At 42.9% G+C, this 18485-nt stretch overlaps 2 protein-coding genes across 6 annotated transcripts in view; both read left to right on the top strand.

Moving 5' to 3' along the window:
- The first annotated feature begins 781 nt into the window (after positions 1–781).
- Positions 782–10040, top strand: ipcef1 (interaction protein for cytohesin exchange factors 1). Of its 4 annotated transcripts, none has more exons than XM_034287666.1 (10): positions 782–910; positions 1335–1371; positions 3463–3647; positions 3964–4037; positions 4871–4942; positions 5307–5377; positions 5974–6068; positions 6192–6399; positions 7353–7420; positions 7463–8109. In XM_034287666.1, exons 1-10 carry the CDS (start codon positions 884–886, stop codon positions 7910–7912), a joined length of 1287 nt encoding a protein of 428 aa, XP_034143557.1. In that variant the 5' UTR covers positions 782–883; the 3' UTR covers positions 7913–8109. The 4 variants fall into 4 exon arrangements, with proteins under 4 accessions (XP_034143557.1, XP_028970218.2, XP_034143558.1 ...); XM_034287667.1 differs by lacking the exon at positions 7353–7420 and adding an exon at positions 9069–10040 and having other exon boundaries at positions 803–910; positions 8006–8175; XM_029114385.2 differs by having other exon boundaries at positions 7353–8109.
- Positions 10041–15219: 5179 nt separating this feature from the next.
- The window catches only part of LOC105017818 (T-lymphoma invasion and metastasis-inducing protein 2), a 39542-nt gene continuing 36276 nt past the window's right edge, over positions 15220–18485 (top strand). Inside the window, exon 1 of one of the 2 annotated variants that reach the window (XM_020056441.3) lies at positions 15220–15239. The gene's annotated coding sequence lies outside the window, so the exon portion shown is untranslated. Of the gene's footprint in view, positions 15240–15569; positions 15753–18485 lie in introns of those variants that run through there. The other variant, XM_010882728.4, reaches the window with a different exon arrangement.

Genomic DNA, 18485 nt, shown 5'->3' with positions numbered 1-18485 from the left:
GGAAGAGTCACTGGCTTGTTGTTGACTCTCTGTTGCGCACTTGTGCAATTGGGCTGTACTCTGCTGGCAATACTCGGTCCTCATTCAGGGTAGCTGCGGTTGGTGGGTGTCCCTTTGGTTACCTGGCACTGTGGGTGGATTGATTTCCTGTCTGTTGCCGGACGCCCCCTGTCTCAGTTCCAAGGTCTTACGCTGCTATACTATTGTGCTGGGTGATTGGGTCAGTTCTCCTTCCCCACTAAGTTCTCCTTCTCCACTATAAATCGTTGTTGATATGAGGAATGCAAAAAATTTGGTAGTATCGTCCTACGGACTGTAAAACAGAATAATGAAAACACAGATTGTTTTACAGTTGGGGTCTTTTTCCAACTAACCACCACACATACTGTAATATCACAGGACACAATCCTAGAATAAGATTATGTAAAATGAAAGTAACCTGAAAAAAATTATGATGATATGAAATCTCTTAGAAACTGAATTAATCGTTTCTAGTCTGGGCCCTAATTCTCACCGGTCAAACAAGTCCATTGAATGGACTCCTCAATTTATTTCCGTGCCTGTTCTCTCCTCGTTCTCGTCTACTCTTCGAAACCAATTGGGTAAGATAGCAAGAACTCCATCCCGTTTGGGTTTCTCCTCTAATATGGATTTTCGAAGGAGTGAAGTCAGACATAAAAAATGGAGGAAGGCTAACATTATCTTGCAAAACAGTTCACCAATCGCCTGACGTCGTGCACACGCATTGGTTGAGGTTTGCGAGGAGAAACGCATACTTCCCGTCAAGTTAAAAAATGTATAAATACCAAGCTTCGTGTAAAAGTGTTGCATCCAAGGTTATCCATGAGACCACAGGAGTGGTCGAGGTCTCCTTGGTTGGAAAATGCACTTCTTCAGAAGTTGGTTGACGGTAAAGTTGTCAAGTCTTTCCTCAAGAATGAGCTGTGTATGAATTTGCATGAAAAACGTTCTCAAACAGTTGGACTGATTCACACTTTCAGTAAACCTTCCTTGGTAGTTTTAATTTGCGTGTAATTTAGTTAAACAAGGTGCATGCATACAATATTCAAGAAACAGACAGACAGTTGTTTCGTAGAACAGGATGTTACGGTGACTGTCATTAGCATTCGGTTGTGACTGCATTACTGGGGCGTGTGTGTATCTATATGTTAGGACTGCACAGAACCACGTGTAGCTTTGTGTGGTCAGACTGGGGAAGTGTACGCTCTTGATTTGCTGACTCTTGAGTTGTGGCGGATGGTTTCAGATTTGGAACACACCCGTTGCTGATCTGTGAATTCCGTTGTGTAAATCTCTCTCCTCTCTGGACCAAGGTCTGCTGGCGTCGCATCTTCAAGATAGGGTTTGGAGGTAAGATTAAAATGATTTGTTTGACCTCATCAGGATCAACCCTTTTCACCTTGCTAGATACATATACAGCTTTGGAAAAAATTAAGAGACCACTCTTAATTTTTCTTAAATCAGCATCTCTACATGTACTGGAGCCATTCCATTCCAGTGTCTGTTAAATTCCAACACAGGCACACCTCATTTTACTTAATGAGGTACTGATTAGGTGATTACCTGAACCAAATCTTATTTAACATGGAAAAGTATTAAAAACCACTGCTGTGGTCATCACTATCCTCTTGCAATAGGACCAGCTGGATGGCAAAAACAGTGCGAGTAGTACCTCAAACGAAATTTTAATAAAAAAAAATAAAATCAGCATGACAAGTTGAAAAGAGAAGCTTTGAGTGAGGAAAAGAGTGGTTCAATTCTGGCTTTACTGGCAGAGATATACAGTGAGCGTCAGGTTGTTTCCATCCTGAACATTTCAAAGACGGCGGTTCATAAGAACAAGATCAAGTGACAGACATTGGGAACAACAAAGCTACAGACTGGTAGAGGGCAAAAACGACTGTCCACTGACCGAGATGACCGTCAACTCATTAAAATGTCACTCAACAACCGTAGGATAACATCAAGTGACCTACAAAAAGAAACAAACTGCAGCAGCTGGGGTGAAGGCGAACGGTTCGAAACAGACTCCTAGGGGCAGGGCTGAAGTCGTGCAAAGCTAGTCCTTCAATGAAAAGGCAAGAAGACCCACGCTGAAGTTTACAAAAGACCATAAGGATTGGACCATAGAGGAATGGAGTAAGGTCATCTTATCTGACGAGTCAAATTTTCAGCTTTGCCCAACACCTGGTTGTCTAATGGTTAGACGAAGACCTGGAGAGGCCTAGAAGCCACAGTGTCTCGTACCCACTGTGAAATTTGGTGGAGGATCGGTGATGATCTGGGGATGCTTCAGCAAGGCTGGAATCGGGCAAACTTGTCTTTGTGAAGGACTCATGAATAAAGCCAAGTACAAGGTTATCCTGGAAAAACACCTGCTTCCTTCTGCTCTGACAATGTTCCCCAACCTTGAGAATTGGTTTTTCGAGCATAATTCTTACTTGAATTCTTGTGCCAGGAATGGCATAAAGTCACCCAACAGCAATGTGATAGACTGGTGGAGAGCATGCCAAGGCACATGAAAGCTGCGATTTAAAAATCAGGGTTATTCAACCAAATATTGATTTCTGAACTCTCCCTAAGTTAAAACATTTAGTATTTTATTGTTGAAAAATGAATATGAACTTGTTTTCTTTGCATTATTTGAGGTCTGAAAACAATGCATCTTTTTTGGGTTATTTTGATCAGATATATTCTACAAATAAATACTCTAAATAAAAAAAATTGTATTTGGGAGTAATGTTGTCAGTAGTTTATAGAATAAAACGAAACAGTTAATTTTACTCAGACCTATGAAAAACTGATAACATTGTTTCACCTACAAACACTTTTTTTTTTTTTTTTTTTAAAGAGCCAGTTAGGGCAGAATGGTGTCACCTTTGGTCCAACACTATATAATAAAAATCCGGAAATCCACAGATATATTAAGCATTCTTAATACACCAGAAATGCAACTTATCTCATGGTGGGGCAAACTGAACCATTGGTTCAACTTACTCGTGGGCCTCTGGCTCATGTTGCCCCACAGCCAAAACTTTGGAAAAAGTGCCTAGCTTAGCAATTTAGGGCTCATCTTTTGCAAAACAGTGCAGACATTTTTATACAGTGGCAATTCACCAAAATGTATGACGTTTATTTTTAGTATGTATACATTTCCTTTGATTTGAGTCATTATACCTGACATGGGTGAGAACTTACCAATACCACTTTTCCCGTACACCTTTCTTCATCGCTGCCAGTTGGAAATGATGGGGTTTTCTGAATATATCATCACATGGCAGAAATTGTGTACAGTTGTCTGGATGCATGGGGTGGCTAAACATACCCCACTCTCCCCATGTATTTATTTTTTGCTGTTGTTGGAACATTGTTGGATTAGAGGATGTCTATTTGTAACGTAGCTATGGCGATACTGGATTCATAGGGTCTGCCTGTCTCTAGGTCTGGTTCCTGTAGGTGATGCAGTGATGAGCCGTCGTAGGGTGTCTGTGAAGGAACTGGGTCAGGTGGACTACCAGGGCTGGCTGTACAGGAAGAAAGAGGGAAAAGGCTTCCTCGGCACCAAATGGAAGAAGTACTGGTTTGTTCTGAAGAAAAACTCCCTATACTGGTACCCTGCTAAGATGGTGAGTTTTGTTTTACATTTTTGCTGGGTTGTGTTGCGCTGTCGTGTACATTTGTTGCACTGGACATCTGATTGAAAAACGGTGAACAATTTGTTTTAGCTACTTCTCAGAAGGATAACATCAGGGTATCCACAAATGTATGTTCATGTTGACTCAAATACGATCAGAAAATGGGATGAATGAAGAATCAGTATTTTGTTGCAACAAACCATGAAATACACTTCTGGCCAGGAATGTTCCTACAACAAGCACAACGATTAAAATATGCAACAATAAATCATGTTGTTTCTGTTTGTCACCTCGCCACGCTCTGTAGGCTGAGAAAGCAGAAGGATATGTCAACCTAGCCGACTTCACTGTCAACCAAGCCACAGAGTGCAAGAAGAAGCAGTAAGTTGTTTCTTTATTTTTTTTTCTTCCTTCTTTGCAGGATGATGAAAGTTTGAAAGTTTCCACTGGCCTTGTGGAAAACTAAGGTGGACTAGGGCTTTCTGTACATTACTTTTGCTGCTTCTAACAAACTTTTTTTTTATTGGAAAGACACACAAGATTTCTTCTAGGACCAGAGTCTGCCCGGAAGCTTTGCCCCGCCGAGAAAATGGCACAGGAAATTGCATGTGTTCTACATATTCAATTCCAGTGTAGAAAGTTCATCTTATGACAGGCTGTCTGAAACTGTGTCATGTATCACGCTTGGTCTGTTTATAACTGGTTTCCTCTCTATACTATCTGAACTGTAAACCATATTCCTTTTGATGGTAGCGGGTGGATCCAAATGATAAACTGGTTTTCACAGTTGGGATTTCACTTATTTCTCTCTTTCCCTCAGAGTCTATAAACCAGTCTGGTCCTGCCCTGTTATCTGTTGTGGTAATAATACATCCTGTATTAGAATTCGAATCAGTGGTTAATGAGGTCGTCGCATGTACGTTGTTATGGCTGCTTTGAATGAGGTGGCAAATAGCCTAGAGATCAAAACTGTTGGGCCAGTTATTAAAAGATTGCTTGGTTTGAGTCCCTGAGCCAACCCAGGTAAAACCAATCTTTTGTATTGCCCTCAAACAAGGATGATGTGGATGAGAGAGTCTTCTAAATTACCTAAATGTAAAATAATCGTCTTAAGTACTGATGGTAATAAACATCAAACCTTAAAGCAGTAAATGTCTTGTTGCAGCGTTTAATGTTTTGATCTTACAGCAGTATAATCATCTGGTGTCTTTCAGTGCCTTGAAGGCCAGCCATCCAAATGTTGTGACACTCTACTTTGCTGCCGAGAATCTGTGGGAGATGAATATGTGAGTGTTTAATGCCGAGACACAGGAAACCACAGGGGCCAGTTGGTCTTCACCAAATTCGGTGCAAGAAGTCAAATAGACACTTCCTGTTAATTCATATGCTATGTAAAAGGAGCAACATTACTTTGCGCCATTGTGTACAGTTGACTCCAGTTTCAAACCTATTGTAAGCTTGCATTGTATAGTATGTCGTCTCAGTTGCACTTGGTCTGATGTAACTTTACAACAACTTTCATCACTGTTGCTCGACATGAGCCAGGATCCTCCTGTCACTGACTGTAATGACCTTCTACTTACTAAGTGTGCAAAACATTGGACATGGCAGTGAGCAGAGTTTTTAAGGCTTTGCTTCTCCACGTTCCAGTTGGCTTTCCAAATTGTCTATGGTAGAGGTGACTGATACACCGAGCAAGTTGTCAGTGAAGAACTATGGAGGTAATGCCTTTTCATTGGATTAACTTTGCGTGCGTGTACATACTATTATGCCTGAACTGTTCCTCACAGTGAGTATAGTAACCCATGGCAAATCTGGCGAGATGAGGATGTGTGCACATTTAGGGCTAGGTTGAGTTTAGTCATATTGCATTAGGTTATGAGGGTTAGGTTTAGGGTTAGGGAATATGGATCAGGGATTTCTGGGTCATGGTTAGGCATCAGGTCCCCACTGGGATAGAAAGACGTGTGTGTTTTAGGTCTAACTTTACTCTTGGGGACCAAATGTCAATTGACAGGTAAAAGTCAATTTCCGGCTCAGGGTTTAGGTTTAGGGTCAAATTTACAATTCATTTTAGACTTGGGGTTTCTTTAAGGTCCAGGTGTGGTTGGTTAAGCTTAGGGTTAAGGTTAGGCATTACATCTAGGTAAAGTTTAGCCATAACTTTATTGAGATTGAGGTTAGGTTAAGGGTTATGGTTAGGTTTAGGGTTAAGATTAGGGCAAGGGAGCATGCAAGTTCTATTTTCTGGTCCCCATGAGGGTAGCTGTGTGTGTGTGTGTGTGTGTGTGTGTGTGTGTGTGTGTGTGTGTGTTAGAGTGCTACAGTGAAGCGAGTGACCAGGAGGAGGTGGAGACCCTGGAGACATCCTGTCCTCTCTACTCTGAACAGCTGACTACAGACTCCATCAATGTGTGTTACTTTATTTATTTTTTAGCTTTTTGTGATGATAAACTAAGAAGGTTGTTTATACACGAGTCAAAACCAGTGGGAGTGTTCTAGTTTGATTCTGGTGTCTGGGTTCTCTCTGCCAAGGGCGACGTTCCCCCACCTCGCTCCGCCTCGTCTCCATGTCACTGCCCTGTCTCCGCCCCTGCCAGTATTATGACATCAGAGACCATGGATTCCAGCTGGCTGAATGTCTGCTCTCCAGAGAAGGCCGGGCGACAGAGTCCTTCTCTCCTCCACCTCAGCCAGGAAGAGGAGGATGGCTTGGGGTCAAAGGCCAGGGAGGGAACACAGGGTGAGGTGCATTGTCTTCTCTGTATGAACAGACCACATCATAACCATCTCACTGTGCCTCTCTGTATCTATCAATCAATCAGTCAAATCTATTATAAAGCCCTTTTTACATCAGCAGTTGTCACAAAGTGCTTTTACAAAACACCCGGCCTTAAACCCCAAGGAGCAAACAACAGTAGTGTTGGATTTCAGTGTCTAGGAAAAACTCCCTAAGAAGGCTGAAATTTAGGAAGAAACCTAGAGAGGACCCAGGCTCAGAGGGGTGACTAGTCCTCTTCTGGCTGTGCCGGGTGAACATATTAAGAGTACAAATTGTAATAATTAATAAATGCATGTGGGCTGAGTCCAGAGTCTATTTAAACTTAGTCCAGGTCGGCAGCATGACCAGGACAAGGACAGGGACAACAACAAGCCAGGTACTCAGGTGTGGGCCAGGATCTCATGTCCTCCTAAGTTTAAAATGGCAGGAGACCGGGACAATTTAGAAAATGCATTCCTTATATCTACAATGATTTATAGTGGAGAAGGAGAACTGACCCTACTCCCCCAGCAGTAATATAATATAGCCGTGTAAGACCTTGGGGCTGAGACACGGGGTCCGGCGACACTGTGGCCCTATCCAAATGGACACCAAATGGACACCCTCCAACCGCAACCACCCTGAATGAGGGCCGAGTATTGCCCGCAGAGTACAGCCCAATTGCACAAGTGCGCAACAGAGAAATAACAACAAGCCAGTGACTCTGCCCCCGAATTGCATTGGAGGGAGGGCATCCCAGTGGCGATGAGAGCCCACCTGGCAAGACCGCAAGAGTGAACAGTATCAAGCATTTCTGGTCATCTTCCCGCCCCTGGGCCAGACTACACTTAATGATAGACCATGCTGTAGAGATGAGTCATTAGTAGACACTTGAAAGTTTGCACTGAGTTTGCATTTCTAACCTTAATTGGCAGATCATTCCACAGTAGTGGAGCTCGATGAGAGAAGGCCCTGCCGATATGTCTCTGTATCATCAGACCACATCCTGACCGTCTCACTGTTCCTCGCTGTGTCATCAGACCACATCCTGACCGTCTCACTGTTCCTCGCTGTGTCATCAGACCACATCCTGACCGTCTCACTGTTCCTCTCTGTATCAACAGACCACATCCTGACCTTCTCACTGTTCCTCTCTGTATCAACAGACCACATCCTGACCGTCTCACTGTTCCTCTTTGTATCAACAGACCACATCCTGACCGTCTCACTGTTCCTCTCTGTATCAACAGACCACATCCTGACCGTCTCACTGTTCCTCTCTGTATCAACAGACCACATCCTGACCGTCTCACTGTTCCTCTCTGTATCAACAGACCACATCCTGACCGTCTCACTGTTCCTCTCTGTATCAACAGACCACATCCTGACCGTCTCACTGTTCCTCTCTGTATCAACAGACCACATCCTGACCGTCTCACTGTCCTGTATTTGCACATTTGCTGGGGAATGGCCTAGTCAATCCCTGCAAATCTAAACCGCCTGTAACAACTGTCTTTAATTTCCGTTCTTCAGGAAAAACATTTGTGTGAGAAATCTTGATTATACTTGTATTTAACATTCACCCCAGAGGTCAAATCTGACGAGATGGAAGCACTGTACCTCCATCTAAAGCAGGTCAAGCTGTCCCCAACTGGGGAGCTGAAGAGAGACTACCGAACGTCATTTATTCATCGCTGCAAAGATAACAAAGTCAATGAGAAACTGCATCTGGCTAGGACCCTCAATAGCACTTTAAAGGTAAGTCATTCTGGGTTTATGAGGTCTTTGCTCACTAGGAACTGCCTAAAGTTCAGTAGGACACTGTTGAACAAAAATTTAACTGGAAGCATAAATGAGCGTTGGTGAAGTGGATATTAGTAGATCCCAGTGCCTTTTCTCCCACCTCACTGCAGCCAGGTTTTGTAATGTTGTTAATCACACGCTAAATGGGAGTAACCAAGCTACGAATATAGAATACATTATTCCACTTATGTGTTATACCTTTTTAAAGGAGAAATATGTAGAATCTATTCTCCTTGGAGAATATTGGTGAATTGCAGCAACCCTCATTCCAGCCAAACCTTCAACACATACTAGTCGAGCAACTGTTTTAATTTCACTTATAGTCAACCAGCTTCTGACAGCTCTAAAATAAATATTTAGCGATATAGGAGGTTCATTCATTTTCCACACTATTCCCTCTTTTTTTTCCACATTAGCAGCTGTTGCGTGAACTGTGTAGAAATTTGGCCACCAGGAAATTAGGAATTTCTCTTGCCCAAATCTGCCATTGTTCATTGCTGTGCTAGAAGAGTCCATTACCAATTATTTTGGTGTCATTGATTGAAAAGGGAGAGGGCGCTTATATACCATTTGATAAAACAAGCCAATCCATCTTCTGTTGTCCAATAGAACATCTGCATTTTAGACTGAGTCTGTATGCACTCAAAATAATTCTGGGGCAAAAAACGTTGTGAAACACCGTCATTCCATTACTAATGCAGATAAATTATTGTCAATATCATAGTACAATGCAAAAAAATCTCAATTTTCCCCCTGTAAAGAAAGGGAAAATCCTACCATACGGCTGCATACTAATTCCTGTTCAAAGTTGCATGTCTTCACTCTGCTGTCTCTGTTATGTTTCATAGGCAAAAGAAGCCGACCTGTTCGCTATAGAACAAGTGCTGTTTGATCCCATGCTCACTGCCGAGAGGTATCGTGATTGGAAGGTTGGCAACATCTTGCTGCTGCAGGAGATCCAACAATGCAACAAGGCGCCACCAGGTGGCAGCAGAGTGCCGTCATTCCTTTTCAAAGCACCACAGATCCCTGTGACCGCAGAAACCAGCATGTGACCAACACAACAAAGGTTAGCCACGGAGTCATCGGGTCCTAATGCTCCCATCATCTAAGAGTAGCAATACTGATCTAGGATCAGTTTAGCTATTTACATCATTATCCACAGGACAGGGGGACCTGACCCTGGTTACGAACCACTACTCTAACACCATTTGTAAACCAAGGCTCTGATGCTATACTTCAGGCAGATGTAAAGATTCCACAGAGTATTTAAAAGACAGAAAAATGTTAAAGGTGGATATTCCAGTTCCTCCTTGTTGGATTGGTTATATTTTATTCCATTTTTTAAATGATTTTAAGAATGGATTTTGGTGTGCAGTATCACGTAGGGATTTGGGGAAAATCTGTAACATGTTTATAACGGGGCATTTATTTCAGCTACTGAGTCGGCTATTCGACTAAATCATAAGTCGGTTTGTTCAGTTACAAGGTTCATATACAGACTTCCATTCTCCTATGTTTTGTTACACTGGAATGAGGGCAGTTTGTTATGGGGGGGACACCCCACAAAAACCTACTAAAGTGCACATGTAGTTCAGAGTTTAGCATTCCACACTTTGTGAGGTGAGACTAACAGGCTAGGCTAATATTTCATTCAGACACAATACTGTACCATTACATAAGTCTAACAGGAACATTTTGTCATATATTTATTTTTTTAACATTGCTCATTTTAAAAATTGTAAATGTTGTGTATATTGTATAACATGTACTGTTGTTTCCATTTTGAATGGGCAGTATAAAACAAATAAAAAGTCAGCATTTGTAAATGATGTATTGACTTGTTGTCTGCTGCCACATGGCACCAAATGGGCCACTGTGTTGACACCCATGAGACCCATCTGGTAATGAGCAGGATTCACACAGTGAATTGGGCAAAGCGTGCCATCTGCAGAGGCTGTGAGACGGTCTAATGTTTTACAGAAATGGCACATGAATGCTCAAGTTGACATGAAGTTGCCTCAAAGATGCGGATGATATCGTAGCCATCTGTTGCCGACTCTTTGTGTAAAAGAACAAAGGAGGAGACTCAGCTTGCTGGCTCCCACTCAAACTTTTGGCTGACACCAGCTCATTTGAATGAGAATAGGTTTTGGGGGGTGTCTCCACTAGAGGTCACTGTTAGGCCTGATGGAGGGCCTGTCAGTCAGACAACTTTTCAGGCCTCTGTGTAGGTAAACTAAGGTAAAAGTTTGTGAACACCCCCCCCCCCCCCAACACACTAGATCTGAGGGAAAAACTAGGCAGGGTAGTGGAGAGTATGGTCTTGTGAACGTTATGAGTGAGAGAGAATAAAATGCCACATAGACTTACTTTGGTTTCATAACCATTTCCGTAGCGTTTGAATTTACACCGACAGGTCCGAGACGTACCACACAGGATTGTGGGCCCCCCCCAAATGCGGGTTGGATCAGGTGATATGTGTGCCGGCTGCGCAGAAACGTGATACAGTTGCAGAAGTCTGGGGAGCTCTATCAAAAATGGAAGGTGGCGTCTCCAAGTTTACACAAAATAGTCTAGCTTTCTGTGTCTTCTTTGATACGTCTCAGAAGATTTTGTGAACAAACCTTATGGCCACCACTGCAGTCGAGTGTGTTTGTGGGCTACCTAGTGTTTGTAATGCTTTTCAGACAGACTGCAGTAGATTAGAGGTTATTAGATGTGGTGTTCTGTGACCTGTAGATGTTTACACCATCAGGCCATCCCCCCCCAAAAAAAATCTGTGGTTTGAATCACTGAACCAACATGGCACTTTAACTTCAGTTAGCTATGGATAATGGTTCAACTGCATACAAACTGTAAGATGTTCTCAACATGATTTAATCATGAGAGGATTTGGGTGCATGACTGCCCGTTTCCAAATCATTTTTCTGCGCGAGTGGATTTTGCAACGCCCAGTGAACCCGAGGGTTATATGCATATCTATCTGTCTCAGACCTTCACTTCCACTCAAGTGAACAGCGAGCAATGTCAACAGCAACTTTTATGTTTTCCCTTAATCCATATCTGAAAGGCTCAGTCTCCACACACACACACACACACACACACACACACACACACACACACACACACACACACACACACACACACACACACACACACACCCTTACTCACTTGTGCTGATGGGGTGTACACCACACCCTGTCCCATTAGAATAAGTTAAATTAACCATGTTTAGTTTAACAATCCACACAGACATAATCCGATATCACGGTTCACATATTCTATATGACAGTTGATGTCATCTCAGCTGGGTTGAAATCCCTTTTGCTGGACAGTTAAATGAGAATAGGGTTTTTTGTCTTGGTGTTAAAATCCACCATCGACCAATACATGTAATGAAAATGACTACTTTGTGAGAGAAATGTTTGAGTAACCTGTATGGTGACGATACTCTAAGGAAAACGTTGTCTGTGCCTTCCCCTCCCTGAGATTATGCTAGGCCAACAGTTCCTGGTCATTTCTCTGTAGCTTATGTTTAACTGTTGTTAGTGTTTCATCCATATCCTCTGCACACTTTTGTACTACTTGGAACAAACAACCACACCTTCCTGGACAAACAACCGTAGACAATGATTTGTTGGGCTGTGTTTTCTCTTTGCTGCATTTTTACTGCTATTTCATTTAGTGTTATTTGAGTTTCAGCTTATCAAGCACAGTACAGTGTGTTCATCACCTGATGAAGAATGTCACCTTTGACTATGGGGTCCACAAGCTCCTCCTACAGCCCCCCCCCCCTTCCCAGCAGCACAAATAACAACGTGTCAGTGCAAATGCACACAATCACACAGGCAAACACATCGCTGGCCCCTCCTTACCTGCCTGGGTAACAGTCTGCCATTGACCCTGAAGGGACATCATCCTCGATCGGCTCCATTACGTGCTGTAAGTGTGTATTCATCGTGCCATTAAAACAAGGTTATGGACCGTTTGAGGCTGCGCTCTGCTCTCCGTGGGGTTTTAAGACAATAAAAGCCAAGCTCCCTCCCGTGATAGCTGGACTACAACTGGCCCTGTGGCTCAGAAGCTTCTGGAAGCACACACTTGGTGGCATCACCTCTTGTCCGAATTGCAAGAGCGTTTACCCAACACTGTTCTGTCTTGTCACAATTGGCGCTCTTTACGTGAATAGTGCACTGCTTATGGACCCTGGTCACAAGTGGTGCCCTTTATAGGGAATTCGGTGCCATTTGCCTGTGTGGTTCCATGGCCAGCCTGTGACCCATTGCCACCACTCACCTTGTGCCAGGTGGACCTCAGTTCAGAGCCCAGACTGGAGGGTTGGGTGAAGAGGGGAGGCCGACACAATTTATGCCAGGTTGAACTCAGTTAAGAGCCCAGACTGGAGGGTTGGGTGAAGAGGGGAGGCCGACACAATATATGCCAGGTGGACCTCAGTTCAGAGCCCAGACTGGAGGGTTGGGTGAAGAGGGGAGGCCGACACAATTTATGCCAGGTTGAACTCAGTTAAGAGCCCAGACTGGAGGGTTGGGTGAAGAGGGGAGGCCGACACAATATATGCCAGGTGGACCTCAGTTCCGAGCCCAGACTGGAGGGTTGGGTGAAGAGGGGAGGCCGACACAATATATGCCAGGTGGACCTCAGTTCCGAGCCCAGACTGGAGGGTTGGGTGAAGAGGGGAGGCCGACACAATATATGCCAGGTGGACCTCAGTTCAGAGCCCAGACTGGAGGGTTGGGTGAAGAGGGGAGGCCGACACAATATATGCCAGGTGGACCTCAGTTCCGAGCCCAGACTGGAGGGTTGGGTGAAGAGGGGAGGCCGACACAATATATGCCAGGTGGACCTCAGTTCCGAGCCCAGACTGGAGGGTTGGGTGAAGAGGGGAGGCCGACACAATATATGCCAGGTGGAACTCAGTTAAGAGCCCAGACTGGAGGGTTGGGTGAAGAGGGGAGGCCGACACAATATATGCCAGGTGGACCTCAGTTCTGAGCCCAGACTGGAGTGTTGGGTGGAGAGGGGAGGCCGACACAATTTCAACAATGACATTGAAAGGAAAAACATTTCCATAAACTGACAATACAAAAAAAAAAAGCATTATGCCTTTCATCTCTCTGTTTGGGAATCGTGGTTCCCTGCCCTCCATGGTTAAAACAGGAACATTTGATTAGGGGAAATCAAGTAAATTACTGTTCAAAGTGTATGCCCAGAATTGACAACGACTCATTCAAAAGTGTTTTTGCTGCTATTTCTGTGTGCATTGTTGGAAGGAGGTTGTTGTTCCTAGCGAAGCCCTAACAGAGGCTTCGGTTGGCAGCTTTGGGACCAGTTCTTGACTTAAAAGGATCCTTCTGGGTTGTGATTTTGGATTAATTTCTTATTTAGCAAGAGTTAGACAAACACACGGACTGAGGATTAGTGCAGCCTGTGTGCGACCTGAATCAAGGATCAGGTTTTGCAGGATCACTCAGGGTGGAATTAATGCAAACCCGCAAAAGCAATGTTTGTGCAGTGTCTTTATTTACAAAATGAGTTCTGTGTGCACACGCAGATGCCGCCCTGGTTGTGGTAGGTTTTTATAAAGCACCCATGTCCAGGAAGTACATTTATTTTACCGTTGCAAAAAGAGCTACTGCATAAATACCGTAATGCATGTTTGATTGAATTTAGCCCAATGTTTTGTTTTGAAAACATAGGCGCATTATAATTGTCTGTCTCAATATTTTTTGTGAAATTAAAATAATTCAGGGAATATGAATAAAACATGTAACTTCTATTTTGTGAAACTAGTATGTACACAAATTCCCCTGAAATTAAAGCTGACAACCTATACTGCAACCTCTTAATAATTTCTTACTTTACCATCCAGTATAGTTTACTTGTCAAGGGTTTTTAAAGCCCATGTTTTTAAAGTCCATCGGTAGAAGTCATAGTCATGAATTTTCTGCCAAAGGTTTAGAGCCAAGGCTGGAAAAGCAATTCACCAATGACGACGCCTCTTCTGTTTTGGCAAGGTTTTAGTCAGATCACCAATTACAAACCTAAGCCCCTCACTGTAGATGAGTATCTGGCACTGCCAAACGAGCTCAACCAGTTTAACTGCAGATTTGTCTCATTGACGTCCCTCAATTACCAGGCGACCCAAACCCTAGCCCTTCCTTGCCACTTGCTGTTCTCACACCCCCACACTTTTCCACTCCGACACTGACATATTTAGACTAATAAAAACGAAAATCCTTGGCCAATGTGAGGAGTGGAGACCGATAATTGAAATCATAAGAGAAAATTATAATGTAAGAAAATGTAAGGATGCATTCTAGCCTGCTAGACCTCAGCTGTGTCCTGGAAGACTGAGAACCAGTTTTGCCTAAAGAGAGTCATATCCCGAATGTGATTCCCAGCTTTATAGCAACCAATTATCCAGATGGAGATTCAGGGGAGAAAACCACTGTTTTCATATTATTGCCTGAGCTGAAAAGGTTTGGGATGGGGGGTACCCTAGACCATTTGGCCAAAAGCCTGGGCAGTTCAGTGCTGGGTCACATCCCTGCTGGTCTCATTAGTGACAACGGAGTTCAGACAGCCTTTCAACATCCTTTTCAAAAGATGTCTCCTTCACTACCCTGGGATTGGATCTATCCAGCCTCCTGGCCCTCTGAAAACACCTCCAGCAGCATCCGGGCACCAACCAGGACATTTACATTTGACATTTAGCTGAAGCCCTTATCCAGAGCAACTTACAATAGTGTGTGCATACAATTCTGAACCTGTACCCGTGGGAATCAAACCCATTACCTCCAGCGTTATAAGCGCCATGATCTACCAGCTGAGCTACCAGGTTCATGTTGGACCCATCCTCATTAACTTCATACATGCCAGCATTGGGTAGTAGGTGGACTTCTTTTAAATGCAATTATTGTAACTTTATGCTGTTGGCCTAGTTATGGAAACAAGTTGACCAATAAGAACACCACACAAAAACTCAACACTCATGGGTATGTATCGTTTCTATGTTCGTTTTTTGTGTATAGTGTTCGTTCATATGTTAGGTTTAGTGTAAATAATGAAGGGAATTAATGTAGAATTTTAGGTCAATACACGTGAACAGAGGTCCATGAAGGACATATTGTCATGTAAATGAATAAACGAAAAACGAAGCTTATTTTCCGCATTTCAGAAACGATGTTAAAGTAATTTCCAATTGGCAAACGTACGATTATGCAACGTTCATGCTCCGTAAAACGAGAACGTCCGTACTGTCAGACCAGTAGCGGAGGGTGGTTTCCTTACCGCCCGTCTTGAAGTACTCCGCCCTCAACGTGTTGATAATGAGCGTGATGTACATCATGTTTAGGATAGGATAGAGTACTGCTGATTGCTTGGAGAGCCTTTTCAATGTACTTATATAATGTTAGTCATATATATTAAACTGTTAAAATATGGTTTTCGTCGGGACTACTGCCACGGTTTGTTAACATTTGAAAAGCTCAAGTTGATAAACACATCTGGTGAGTTAATCTGTTGTATTTAAAGTGGTTTCATTGTTTCAGAATAGGAAAATTAAACAGAATATTTTGCACGGAAATTCGTTTAAGACACCTTTATTCTTTAATAGTTTCTTCACTGAATTGTTGATAATGGCACCATTTTTTGGTTCAGTCATCTCACGTTTGTCAGATGTTAGAATGTAATATAAATTGTACTTTATGTTCTTTGAGCGACCACGGTTTATACGCTGTTGGTTTATACACGTGACGGTTTCTGTTATAGCCTAGACAGCTGTTTCAGGAGGCAGTTACGGATCTAGGGGTTCATTTGCCTAATTCAAATGGAAAAAACGCTAACCGTAAAGTACTTAGTCAGCAACATAAAACTGTTGTTACGGAGAGAGCATACTATTTTTAGAACTTTTCCGACTTCACGACTATTGTCTTTGGTGCAGGTATAGAGCAGGATTGGACAGCGTCCGCGGTTGATCAGGATTAACGAACCGCGTCTATTTTGTTTTTTTCTTGTTTTAAATTGTAGCCTATAATCTCAATTATTTTGTCCAATCGATGCTAGAAATATAACCTGCTATGGCGCTATTACAAGTCAGTTTTGCATATATGTAAATATAGAAAAGGAAACCAATCCATATCTACGACACTTTCAAATTTTAACAGTCGGATTCCACACTTTGAGCAATGTTGCGTCTTTCTGCTTGGAAATGTCTTGAAAAGATTTTGCTCACGGGTCAGTAACGCAGCCTTACCTCTCCTTAACAGCAAAGCACAGGAGCAGGCGCCTATATAAAAGCTTCCCGCACACCTTTCATTAACTTGCTCCAACACATACTGTGTCCTTCAAGTCATTAGACCACAGACGGCGAACCAAGTCGTTACACATGACTGAAGGTGCACCTCCTATTTAAAGTTATTTATAAAGCTTCCATTGACCATGCTCTTACCATTTGAGATTACAAGAAAGGAATTACTTATGATTCATGTATCTATAGGTTCCCAGATGGTGGGAATAGCGTTATATATGGATATTGCCTTGCTATGTAAAATATCAAACTGGTTTGATGTGCAAACTCTGAGACTCCATGGAGCTGAAGTTTAGTTATAAGATGGAATTGGAGCCATGTGTTTCAAGCCTCTAGGATCTGGTCCCACCTGTCCATGTAAGCCTAATAATTACTACCAACAATGCTACAGTTATCCTAGATCAGTGCTCCCAAGACACTGACACCATCCATACACAGTTTTTGGACTGTCTCTAGTAGGCCTGTAGTTGGTGGCCATTTACCATATGGCCATTGAAGTGGTGACCTCTTGGAACGTAGAGTGCAAAGACCGCTGTCAAATTAGCAAAGAAGAGGAAGAATTTTGGACCATTTTGTCCAAGTCGCCGTGACAGCCATGAGAGTATGGCGGTTTCTCATTTCAAACCCGATGTTCTCTGGTACAACAATGACACTATTATTTTCACCTGCTTTTTATTATTGCCATTGTATTGCAATAGTATTGCCATTGTCCAAACCTATTTAATTGGAGCACTTGCAAAATGAATTCTTAAAAGGTGAATTGATAAATAGTGGTTACATTATTATCAGTAGTGGAAGATCTGCTTGCCTTCTGGTCAGATTGCATTAAAGTATTTGTTTGGTCTGGTTGAAAATATTAGACATAACAAAAAGAGAGTCAGAGACGTCTCATTTTCAGACAACAATAACAACCAAAGATGTACAGAAAGGGTTGGCTTGTCTTCCTTCCAGTTGAAAACAAAACAATTTACTTGGGCCTTTGCTCACAGCTGAACCAAGTCAGAATATTGGTCAGTCCAAATCCATCCTAATGTGACAGGCACTTCAAGAAATATTCTTTGGCGTGTGGAGTTTCTCTTTGGCACTCTTCAAATTAGTAGGTGTCACCTTGTGAACTTACAAAGTAATGCCTGGTTATCGGAGACAACATGTAGGTGGCCCAAGTCAATGTGATGTGTTACTGAAACAACTAGCCAGTTAGCGCTGCAAACTAATAGCATTCAGTCCATGAGTTCAGGGCTCAGAGAGCTTCAAGATGTTGTTTCCCTGCTTTTTAATAAAGATCTGCAGCTTTTGTGGAGCGATGGGTAAAAATGGTTTGTGGGTAACTTGTCAATGTATTCAGAGGGTTCCCTGGTTCGAGGCCAGGTCAAGACAGGGAGAGGGATAGAAACAATGCTGATTACACAAATCACTCAGTCAGTCTCTGGCCAGCTGCTGTGGTTGCTGTGGAGACAAAGTGGGGATGAATGTAACCAATTAGAAATGGACACTCAATACAGAATCCCCTCACTACAGAATCCGCTTGCTAAGACTTTGTAGTTGTTGCCCTGTTTAACAATAATGTATGTGTGTTCGTAGGGGATCGAGTTAATAATAGAGTTAGATGCCACATTGTTACGTGTGCAACAGTTCGATAGCTATGAGAGCAACCTGCGGTGTTGCGGCAGTAATCAAGAGATCCAACGTCAATGACCAAACCTAACAGGGGTTGGGCCAGGCACTTAAGTAGGCTTCCAGATAACCAGGTGTAAATGGCCTGTGCTCACGCTCAGTTGAACTCCAACACTGGGTCCAGTTAGGATATAACCACTCGTCGAGGCAAATTTGCTTTATTGAGATAAAGTTGGCACCAGACTTCTTTGAAATGAAATGATCACAACATTATTTATAGTAACAGTTACGTGTTTACCCTGCCCATGAGGCATCTGCG

Source organism: Esox lucius, chromosome 18 (assembly GCF_011004845.1).
Source record: "Esox lucius isolate fEsoLuc1 chromosome 18, fEsoLuc1.pri, whole genome shotgun sequence".
NCBI lineage: Eukaryota > Metazoa > Chordata > Actinopteri > Esociformes > Esocidae > Esox > Esox lucius.
This window is presented reverse-complemented; position numbering and strand designations above follow the sequence as displayed.